Source organism: Mauremys mutica, chromosome 1 (genome assembly GCF_020497125.1).
Source record: "Mauremys mutica isolate MM-2020 ecotype Southern chromosome 1, ASM2049712v1, whole genome shotgun sequence".
Lineage (NCBI taxonomy): Eukaryota > Metazoa > Chordata > Testudines > Geoemydidae > Mauremys > Mauremys mutica.
Window position 1 is genome coordinate 43,054,056 of NC_059072.1, and position 12,146 is coordinate 43,066,201.

The following is a 12,146-nucleotide window of genomic DNA, read 5'->3' on the forward strand; positions in this document are numbered from 1 at the left end:
TCTAACCTACTCTTAAATATCTCCAGAGATGGAGATTCCACAACCTCCCTAGGCAATTTATTCCAGTGTTTAACCACCCTGACAGTTAGGAACTTTTTCCTAATGTCTAACCTAAACCTCCCATGCTGCAGTTTAAGCCCATTGCCTCTTGTTCTATCCTTAGAGGCTAAGATGAACAAGTTTTCTCCCTCCTCCTGATGACACCCTTTTAGATACCTGAAAACTGCTATCATGTCCCCTCTCAGTCTTCTCTTTTCCAAACTAAACAAACCCAATTCTTTCAGCCTTCCTTCATAGGTCATGTTCTCAAGACCTTTAATCATTCTTGTTGCTCTTCTCTGGACCCTCTCCAATTTCTCCACATCTTTCTTGAAATGCAGTGCCCAGAACTGGACACAATACTCCAGTTGAGGCCTAACCAGCGCAGAGTAGAGCGGAAGAATGACTTCTCATGTCTTGCTCACAACACACCTGTTAATGCATCCCAGAATCAAGTTTGCTTTTTTTGCAACAGCATCACACTGTTGACTCATATTTAGCTTGTGGTCCACTATAACCCCTAGATCCCTTTCTGCCGTACTCCTTCCTAGACAGTCTCTTCCCATTCTGTAGGTGTGAAACTGATTGTTCCTTCCTAAGTGGAGAACTTTGCATTTGTCATTATTAAACTTCATCCCGTTTACCTCAGACCATTTCTCCAATTTGTCCAGGTCATTTTGAATTATGACCCTGTCCTCCAAAGCAGTTGCAGTCCCTCCCAGTTTGGTATCATCTGCAAACTTAATAAGCATACTTTCTATGCCAATATCTAAGTCGTTGATGAAGATATTGAACAGAGCCGGTCCCAAAACAGACCCCTGTGGAACTCCACTTGTTATACCTTTCCTGCAGGATTGGGAACCATTAATAACTACTCTCTGAGTACGGTTATTGCCTGTTATGCACCCACCTTATAGTAGCCCCATCTAAATTGTATTTGCCTAGTTTATCGATAAGAATATCATGCAAGACTGTATCAAATGCCTTACTAAAGTCTAGGTATACCACATCCACCGCTTCTCCCTTATCCACAAGACTCGTTATCCTATCAAAGAAAGCTATCAGATTGGTTTAACATGATTTGTTCTTTACAAATCCATGCTGGCTATTCCCTATCACCTTACCACCTTCCAAGTGTTTGCAGATGATTTCCTTAATTACTTGCTCCATTATCTTCCCTGGCACAGAAGCTAAACTGGTCTGTAGTTTCCTGGGTTGTTTTTATTTCCCTTTTTATAGATGGGCACTATATTTGCCCTTTTCCAGTCTTCTGGAATCTCTCCTGTCTCCCATGATTTTCCAAAGATAATAGCTAGAGGCTCAGATACCTCCTCTATTAGCTCCTTGAGTATTCTAGGATGCATTTCATCAGGCCCTGGTGACTTGCAGGCATCTAACTTTTCTAAGTGATTTTTAACTTGTTCTTTTTTTATTTTATCTTCTAAACCTACCCTCTTCCCATTAGCACTCACTATGCTAGGCATTCCTTCAGACTTCTCGGTGAAGACCGAAACAAAGAAGTCATTAAGCATCTCTGCCATTTCCAAGTTTCCTGTTACTGTTTCTCCCTCCTCACTGAGCAGTGGGCCTACCCTGTCCTTGGTCTTCCTCTTGCTTCTAATGTATTGATAAAAAGTCTTCTTGTTTCCCTTTATTCCCATAGCTAGTTTGAGCTCATTTTGTGCCTTTCTAATCTTGCCCCTGCATTCCTGTTTTATGATCCAAGGGGACTGGATCTGGACTCACCAGGAATTGGTGGGGGAAAGGAGGGGGGATGGTTAAATTCTCCTTGTGTTAAGATCCAAGGGGTTGGATCGGTGTTCACCAGGAATTTGGTGAAGAAGTCTCAAGACTATCCAGAAAAGGGAGCTAGTATTTGAGAGTTTTCCAGATAATTCAGAAATCTGGATGGTGGCAGCGAGACCAGATCTAAGCTGGTAGTTAAGCTTAGAGCTGTTCATCCAGGTCCCCACATCTGTACCCTAAAGTTCAGAGTGGGGAAGGAACCTTGACAGGAGGTTTTAAAGAACAGGTTCAACAAACAGCTGTCAGGGGTGCTCTAGGTTTACTTAGTCTTGCCTCGGCACAGGGGGCAGGACTTGATGACCTCTCAAGGTCCCTTCCCACCTTACATTTCTATTATTATAAATTATCATGCAACTTGTGGTGTCATATAGATGCTTTTAAATAATTGTACTAAGTTTAAATACCTATCTATGCTGTTACTTGTATTATGATTATAGATTTTTAGTTCTCAATTTAGAGTTTGGTAAGCTATACAAATTTGTATTTACAGACAAAATAATTGGAAGACTGACTATGAGTCTACAAGAACAAGGAATTCAGTTTTCAGTAATTTATACTGCAATGAGACCTTCAAGGGTGAGTAGTCTTCCGTGTCTAGAGCTGTCAAATTTTTGGCGTATAACAATACTTGCTAATGAATGTTGTACGTGACTTTCAGGATTACACAAGTAAGCAGTCAGTCCTGTACAAGACTTTGTGCAGAAAGGATTGCCTGGATTTTCAATTGCCGACATGTATTTTTAATAGATTTGTGAATTTGCCACCTTTTTAGTGGTCTTTATAACTTGCAATTTTTTAAAAACATAATATTTAGATTTTTCCCATTTAATTATTGTCTTTTGCATAAGAAGGACCTTAATGAAGCACTGGATTATCAGGTCTTTCATCTCTAGAGGGTTCAAACCTAGATCAGGTCATTATTAGCCAGAAGTTGTTAATTAGCTGATGGATGTTAGTTGTCCAGAGAAATGAGTTGGTGGTCTAAATCTAGTTCCAGATACGTGAGGTTTAGCCAGAACTGATTGCACTTTTTGATGGTAGTCCGAGGAGAAGGAACAGTAATCAAATAGATACAGACACTGGACTATTTGCAGATGACACACAGATTAGTAGAGAAGTAAATAATGATGAGAACAGGTCACTTTCCTCAGTGTGACCTGTTTCTCTTGGCAAGCTGGTTGAATTACAAGTTGTCACAGTTCTTTCCTGTATGAAATGGAAGGAAGCAGTCACTCGCAAATTGCAGATATGCATTTGGTAGATTGTGAAAGAAAAGATTCGGGTTGGTTAGAGGAATATTGAGAGTAATTTAAAAGGAATATTTAAAGTGATTCAGTTCAGCCAACTGGGGCTTTAGTCAATAATTAAAGTAATGCAGTCATTTTTAATTATTCTACATTCCATAAATTGAGCCTTATTAAACTCTTCTACATTCTAAATGCAAGTCCATGTAAAAACACTTCAAGTTATTTGCACAGTAAAAGTGATATTAAATTACTGCAGTACTGTCAAGGTTTATCAGCTGCCATAGAGGGCTATGGGAGGCAGCCAATAGAGCACCTACTGGAGATTCATCTATCCATTTTCTATGTGTAACCCCGTGCTCAATATGTGTTATGCTTCTCTGTCTGTGCTTGGTCCAATGAAGATATGAATGTACTCAACTGTCAGCTAAAGTCAAATTTATTCCTTCACCTCAAGCTGTAAAGGTTTATGCTCTATATAGAGATTACAGGTTCAATCCCCAGTGACAACCAAGAAGCTGATCATTATATATAACAAAAGTGTTGGTTAAGTGAAAAGGAATTTTACATTATTCTTTACTTCTTAAGATTGTCACCAGCATTTAGCTTTAAATAAAACTCTTTACACTATAGCCAGCATAATGTTTTTGGCATTCACTCCTATTTATAAGCTAATATCTCAGGGTACTTTTCCATGAATGTTCTAGTCACGTGCAGCATTCATTCATTAATCAGCTAATTTGATATTGTTTTGTTGGAAAGGAATTGGGAAGTGCTTCCACTTCTAATTACTATTCGGTATAAGAGATTTGCCTTCACCAAGTTTTTCTTCTCCATTGATAAGAACATAAGAATAGCCGTACTGGGTCAAACCAAAGGTCCATCCAGCCCAGTATCCTGTCTGCCGGCAGTGGCCAATGCCAGGTGCCCCAGAGGAAGTGAACCTAACAGATAATCCTGCCATCCATCTCCACCTTCTGACAAACAGAGGCTAGGGACACCATTCCTTACCCTTAAAGGAAAGTGACTTCAATCATGATACTCTTCTTATAAAAAGATTGGTATTGTATATGTAAATTCACTTTCTGCAAAGGAAATACCTACTCCAGAGCTGAACAGTTGTTCCTTTCGGCTCCCTTGCAGGTAATTCTGCCTCCTAGCTGTTGCTAAGCAATTCATGACTAGTGGTAATACCTCTTTGCTGCAGACCTTTCTCTCTAGTGGAAGCTTCCATAGCCTCAAGCACTACTAAAGCAATTATGAGAAATGCTTATCAACAATAAAACATGGGCAGGATTCCAGACGAGAGTCTCTCTCTGAGAAAGTGAATTAACATGGTAGAAATCAAAATCCTCCTATGATTAAAGTCCTTTTTCTCTATTGATGGGGAAGACCAGTTTAGTAAGTGCAGCCAGAGAGGTCTCTTGTGGGTGAGAGGTGGTTGGTGAGCAGGTAAGAGGAGGCCAGGATGACCACAGCCAAGGAAGCAACATATAGAAACTCCACCAGGAGGTAGAGATTTACCCAGGCTTTCTCTGTCTGCTTGTTTCTGCCATATCTTCTGGGTCATGAGCCTGGCGCTAGATGGCTAATACCTCAGAACAGCAAGTCTATGCTGAACTAGTTTAACTAGTTTTGGTAAAAGCAGCAAAGAATCCTGTGGCACCTTATAGACTAACAGACGTTTTGGAGCATGAGCTAATAACAAGTTACTAGTTTTGGTAACTAGTTCAAGATTCCTCTGGATATTAGATTCTGTCACATGGGTAATGTGAAGAGTTGTCATCCCCGGAGTGCAACCTGGGAGCTGTGGGAACCACTGTGCCCCTCTAAGACACACAGCTGGGTTGGCTCTATAGTCAACCATCTTGGTTGGAGACACAGCCAGCCTCACCTGGACTTGTTAACACCCAACATAACAGCAGGTGGTGCCACTCACCCAAACTGAGCTACCTGAGTGCAAATAGCAAACACAAGCCAATTCCCCAGCTCCCCAGGCACACCCCCTGCCCACTGGGGTATAAACCCAAAATTATACTGTCTGGCACTGCACAGAGATCTCTACAATGTAAGCTCATAAATAGTTCACTCTCCCCTCAATGTGGGAAGGATATGCAACAAGCCTGTGTTAACCAAGCTGAGATTTTTCCCAGGCACTTCACTCAAAGACATCCTGGTTTAGATAAAACAAAAAACAAGTTTATTAACTACAAAAGATAGATTTTAAGTGGTTATAATTGATAGCAAACAAATCAAAGCAGATTACCTAGTAAATAAACAAAACCACAAACTAAACCTAAAATACTAAAAAGATTGGATATGAATTAGCAATTTCTCACCCTTACGGATGATACAAGCAGTCCACCAGGTTTCCATACACAGGCTAGAAATCCTTTTAGCCTGGGACCAGCACTTTCCCCAGTTCAGTCTTTGTTCCTCAGGTGTTTCCAGGAGTGTCCTTGTGTGGTGAGTGATGCCCCTAGATGATGTTACACCCCACCTTATATAGCTTTAACATATGGTGGGAATCCTTTGTTCCAAAAACAGTTCCCAGCCCAGTTTGTGGAAAAATACAGGTACTTAAAATGGAGTTCAGTATCATGTGGTCTGATCACATGCCCTTGCTGAGTCAAAGCAGCTATTACTTACAGGCAGGCTGAAATGTTTACAGGAAGCCTAAGCTTTTCCATAGCCCATTGTCTTTGTTGATTAGCCATTAGCACTGTCTAGCTTCATCATTGTGATACCTGAAAGGCTAGCTGTGGGTGTTTTCCAGAGTAATCACATTTGAAATACAGATCCATAGTCAGTATTCATAACTTCAGATACAAAAATGATACATGCATGCAAATAGGATAATCATGTTAATTAAATAATAACTTTTCCAATTACACCTTGTACAAAATGCATCATAATTACGCCATAATCATGTCATAAAAATATCACTGTGAAGAATATGGAGTGCAGTGTCATAGAGTCATCCTTCAGTCACTGCTTATGCAAGGGAGTCAGTCCTCAGCAGCAAACACGGTGGTTTATTTTTGGATCAGGAAAGGGAATCCCAGTCTCTCCTGTGTGACGGAACAATTCTCAATGTTTCTACCTGGGTCCTGATATCTCCCATATTGGAGGTCTGTATGTGCCTAACTGAGGGAGGGCAGCTGTGTCTTTTTGGAGTCACCCCATCCGCTCAGGTGAAGGTCCCAAGAAGTTAGGGGGGTTAGAAAGGCCTTGCCACACTTGGCACCAGGCCCACTCTATGGGTGCCACATCACCTAGTTCATCTCTTGGAGCCACTGCTGTTGCCATTTCAGTTGTCAGCTTCAGCCAGGAACTCCTTGGCAGGCCACAAGGTAGCGAGAGACTAGAGAGAGGGGACTGCAGTAGATGCATATTGCCTAGCAACAGCTAGAGGCTGGAGCTTCCCGAAGTAGAGTCAAGAGGAGCAGCTTCTTCACAGAAAGTTAGTATTTGCAGTAGTTTGAGAGTTTCAATCCGAGCCAGACAAATAATTTTCTATTAGAAGAGGTCAGCTTTTTCTGATGGAGCTACACTTCCCCACCTTTGTGTCCCACATGAAAATCAGAGCCACACAATAATTCTTGTGAGTTGTATTGAGGAAAATTTCAAGAAGCTTGTTGTTCAGACTTTCTGGTCCTGTATATCAGCCTGATCCTAGTAGTTGTTTTGCACATAAAATTTCCAGTGGTGTCGATAGGTATTTTGCATGTGCAAGGACTGTAGGTTCAAGATGCAATTCCTCATTGACCTTTGTGACACGAGGGATTTCAAAAACTGCTGTGTATTGAATGTGTTACTCTTGGCTATGAAAATATACAGGAAGTGGAGGCTGTGCCTCTCAACTGAGCACAGTGATGGTTACTTATTGCCTATAGAATAGTTGTATCATCTGTGGCCGGTGACAGGGTTGGAAAATTCCATTTGTACAGTGACTTTTTTTTAATTGATTGTACATGCTTTGCAACTGCTGCCTCATCCACTTGCAGTTGGCACCCTCATCTCGTCTCTCTCTGATTAAGGTGATAGTATCTGCTATCGAATTTAGTAATCTCTGACATCACAGTAATGGGAGTTTTGCCAGGGACCAAGGACAATAAGGGTCAGGAGAATGGCCCAAATGCCATCTAAATACTGGGATTGAGGTGTAGGGTGTGTGTGTGTGTGTGTGTGTGTGTGTGTGTGTAGTAGGGTATTCACTTACTCATTTATAGTCTTCAAACCTGGGGGGAAGATTTATAGGCCATATTGAGACATATTGCTGCTAGCTACAAGAAGGAAGAAATAGTTGGGTTTTCCTATCCCTTCCCCCCAGCTTTGAGCACTCCTTTACATTCAAAAAATAAACTTTAACTTGTAGATGTAGAAAGTATACTTAATTATTGCCCAGCTAACTCAGCCAGATTTTTCCATATTCTATTCAAAGTGTTGTTTAAAATAATTAGCAAAGAACTGCTTCAAGCTGGCTGAAGCTGGTTGCACATTACTACAGGGGGAAAAAAATCAGCTTGGTTATTTTGGAATCAGAATGGAAGAGGGAGAAAGAAATATTTTTAGCAATATCCCATTATTTGTTTCATATTCTACTATGATATCCACGTAAATAACTGCAAGTCAGTATTTTAACCTTTAACCCTAGGTGCTGCAGTGCTGCTTTTCTCAGCAAAGACATTAACGTCTGTAGTGCTTTATCAGTTCATGTGTTTTCTAGCCTCTCTGAAGTTCATCTTGTGTTTAATAATTATATTCCTATTGACTTCACTAGGAAATGCAGAAATGAACCTCCTCTTATCTGATGACGACAGTCACTTACCTTAATTATTTACATCTTCAATATCTTGGGCCCAGGACATTAGCATATTTATAGACTATCTCTCTGAGCCGAGAACTTGAATGGGTAATGTGTAACAGTATTGACAACGGGCCAAAGGCAGAACACTCCACAAAGGGAAGTTCATAGAATTCCACCCACATTGTTCCATTTGGGAGGAGATTTTCCCTTCTCCCCACAGGGTGAGATAATTCCAGTAGCAAACGTGTGGATTCTTCAGGATCACTGCAGACCAGGGAAATCAACATGGAGTCTCTCAACCAGCTCTGAATCTCCCTCCTAACTCACAGCCTGCACTTTCAGTGTCTCCCCTGGTCACATGCATTTATGGTCACATACACTTTTAAAAGGAGTGGGAGGGGGAATGGGAGATAGGAGCACAGGAGACCCTCTGGCTCACCTAGAGGATAACAGCATGCGTCCCTTCCCCAAGTTACTCCTATGGCTGAAGTGGAAGAAGGTCTGTGCTGTAGAATTGAAAATTGTGGGTTCAGTTCTGCTGTGTGAAAAAAGAGATATATAGGTATGAAAGTAGATATAAGGACACTGGAGCAATTAGTGGAAAGGCTTTACATTGCAAAAATGTATTTAGAAGTGAATTAGACTCTTGAGTTAATATTTGTTTTATTATTTTTTTTGTGTTTATACTCTAAATAATGGGAGTTAAGAACTGGCTGGGGCATTTTATTTAAGAGTGTGTTTAAATCCAGCCCAATTCAGCAAGGATTAAAAATTGTTTCCATCTTAATGGATATTTGGTGGCCTTCACATGAAATGAGTCTGATGGGTTTCAACTCCTGTGTCACAAACTCACCACCATCTTTGAACTGAATGGTGAGCTCTTGAGGGCAGGGACTATCTCTTTACTACATGAAGTGTCTAGCACAATAGGATCCTGATCTTGGTTGGGCCTTATAACAGGGTGGTTTACCCTTACATGCTAGAGGGCTAGGTTTATCCAACCCTGATTAACACCTTAGATGGGGTAAGGTGCTTCTACTATAAGAAGCATGAGGAAACTGCAGTGACTGCTAGAGGCAGAAGGCCTGGTGGTAAGAGACACCTGAGGACAGAACTCAAGACTAGCAGGGTAGCTGTTGTTTTCAGTTTTAGTTTGTTGTATTGGGGAAATGAAAAAGGGTAAAAGCCTGGTCTGAAGGGCCTGTGAGACTGTGTTTGGTGTGAGTGGAACAGGAGAGCCCTGAAGAAGGGAGGAATTGTTAACAGGGCACAACAGAGGCACCCTTTGCCACCCAGTTATAGGACCTCCACCACTAGCTCTGGCAGCAGGGGCCATAATCACTTCACTTGAATATATTAACAAGAGTTGGTAATGCTGTAATTGTCACATGCACATTGAGAGCATCAAGGTGTTGCAAGGAAGCCTGATGAGGAGGGTCTGGCTTTTGTAAAACAGAGCCATAGGTGCTTCTGTCTCTGGAGGGTTAAACAAAAGTTTTATTTGTAGTTCCTCAAGCTGGGCTAAAACATGCACAAATGTTACAAATGTAGAACCCTGAAGTAAAAACTTAAGTTTCCCAGCAGAGGTCTTCAACCTGCTGTCCTCAAAGGGTTCGCCCCACCACATGAAACTTGGCTACCCACTCCTAGCTTTTGGGTTCAGGAAGCCTACCATGTTTTAATTGCCCATGCTCAGACTCAGGAACTGAGTTTCTTTGGATCCTCTCCTTTCTGATTGGCCCCAGATTCTGCTTTCTTCCACAAGTCTCACCTGGCATATCATGATTAGATCAGGACAATTATCCTTGGCCTTTTCTGTCAAGGTGTTGTTAAGACAACCCAACTGATTCCCAAGTGGCAGTGTTCTCTGGTGCTCATTAGAAAGAAAAGAAAGTGAGAAATGAATAGGAACAGAAAAATGCTTCAGTGTAAATAAACCTAACAAGTTGGGGGGGGGCGCAAGAGAAGACTATATTTAATACTCCATTTGTATCACATTCACTCATTAATGAGACCATATGCAACGTAAGAATTTTATAAACTACAGAAACCTGCTGTAATGTATCCAGCTCCTCAAAGCATTAGGCTACCCTGTCTCACAGGGGCATTTCAAAAAAATTACAAGGACAGACCCCTCCTCAAATGATCTAATCTTTGACCAAAAATCATGAGATTTTTTTTAAAATAATGTCACGCGTGTAGGGGTCTAACTCAAGACTTCTGGGATTTGCAGTGTTGCTCTGAAGAAGTGAACAGTTGGGTGAGAGAGAGCTGAGCGTGGCAAGAAAGGGCTACTGGACTCAGTTCAAGTGCTCAGATACTGCTGTTTAGGAGGGATGATAGCTATTCCAACTGATAGGCTGAAACAGCTCACACATGTTGACAGAACAGTGCCCCAACTTTGGCTAAGCAGCCACCTGCAGTACTTTGTCTTTCTTTTGTCTCAACACTAGAATGAGTTCTGGAAGGCAATTTTGCAATGAGAAAACCTCTCATATTTTTTAATGAATTTTTTCATGAAAATGTTGATGTAATCAATTTTTTTGCCTTTTCTAAAATATTTGTTGACAATTTTTTATCAAAAGTATCATCAAAAATTTTATCAAAACAGCCTTTGACATGTTGACTGGGAATTGGGTTTTAATTTTAAATTTAAATTTAAATTTTAAATTTAAAATATTTCGATAATTGTTCTTAAAAATTATGAACTTTTTTTAAAAGAGAAAGTGATTCATGTTTGAACACTTTGAAATTAAAACACCCTGAAAGTTCAGAATTTTGTTTAAGAATAATTTTTCATTTTTCAGCCAGCTCTATTCAACACTATTGTTCACTTTCATTTATACTCACTCATTTGCCTAAAGCAGTTGTGGTGGCTCACAGACTGTCTAGCTGGGCACAATCTAAGCACTAAATAAATATAGCTATTTTAGCTCAGCTAGTTAGATACCAGATCTCTCTTTACAGCCTCAGTGTCTTTCTCCCATTATCCACTCCCCACAGAGTGACAATAGCGCTCAAAAATGAGTAGGTTTTTATTTATTTCTTCCAGCTGTCCATGATCATCCCCGCCTCTGATGATCTGTCATTATAAGCCACTACCAATCAGTAGCATACTCAGCCTTCAAACATGCCAATGTAGCAACACAAGCAATCAAAATATGTGAGAAACCTGTGTGTTGTTGAACTTTGTGTCATAAGTTTTAATGTTTAACTGTAAAACAAGTTCTAAAAGAAGCTTTCTCACTCTGTGTATTAAATAAACCAGTTGCTTTAAAAAAAAATCCATCCTGTGCAACCATGATGACTAGGGTCCTACCAAATTCATAGTCCATTGTGGTCAATTTCATGGTTGTAGGATTTTTAAAATTGCAAATTTCATTATTTCAGCTATTTTAAATCTGAAATTTCACAGTGCTGTAATTTTAGGCGTCCTGACCCAAAATGGAGTTGTGGGAGGAGTCACAAGGTTATTGTAGGTGGATTGCGGTCTGCTACCCTTACTTCTGTGCTACTGCTGGTGGCGATGCTGCCTTCAGAGTTGGGCAGCTGGAGAGCGGTGGCTGCTGGTTGGGATCTCATCTCTGAAGGCAGAGCCACCAGCAGCAGCAATGCAGAAGTAAGGATGGCAGGTATTATCACCCTTACTTCTGCGCTGCTGTCTTCAGAGCTGCCACTGCTCTCCGGCAGCCCAGCTCTGAAGGCAGCCCAGAAGTAAGGGTGGCAATACCATGTCCCCGCTAAAATAACCTTGCAACCCGCCCTGCAACTCCCTTTTATGTCAGGACCTCCAATTTGAGAAACTCTGGTCTCCCTTGTGAAATCTGTATAGTATAGGGTAAAAGCACACAACAGACCAAATTTCATGGGAGGAGACCAGATTTCAGTCTGTGACGTGTTTTTCATGGGTGTGAATTTGGTAGGGCCCTAATGATGACACTCTCCTTACCCCATGGGTTGGTAGTAGGGTTTGAACACTGTATTGTCAGATCCCCAGCATAGACCTCTAGCACTTGAGCTAAAGAAGTGACTGCTATCCCTTATTTTGACCAACCAGTGGAGAGGAATGCAGCACACACTTTGCCAGTGGGTTACTATTTCCCAGACATCAGTAGACTGTGGGGAATGAAGATTCCTGGGTTCTTTTCCTGGATGTGTGTGTGCGCAGTGGGGAATGCGTGATCTGGTGGTTAGAGACAAGCTAGCCAAACACACAGATTTGGCATGTTCATTCTGAAGCACATTGT

At 41.1% G+C, this 12,146-nt stretch overlaps 1 protein-coding gene across 3 annotated transcripts in view; it reads left to right on the top strand.

Annotated features, from left to right (window-relative positions):
* Positions 1-12,146, top strand: part of LOC123353989 (V-type proton ATPase subunit S1-like) — an 87,941-nt gene that overhangs the window by 46,541 nt on the left and 29,254 nt on the right. For all 3 annotated transcript variants that reach the window (XM_044995574.1, XM_044995582.1, XM_044995591.1), the window contains exon 7: positions 2,336-2,421. In XM_044995574.1, the coding sequence (XP_044851509.1) occupies positions 2,336-2,421 (86 nt within the window). The remainder of the gene's footprint in view (positions 1-2,335; positions 2,422-12,146) is intronic.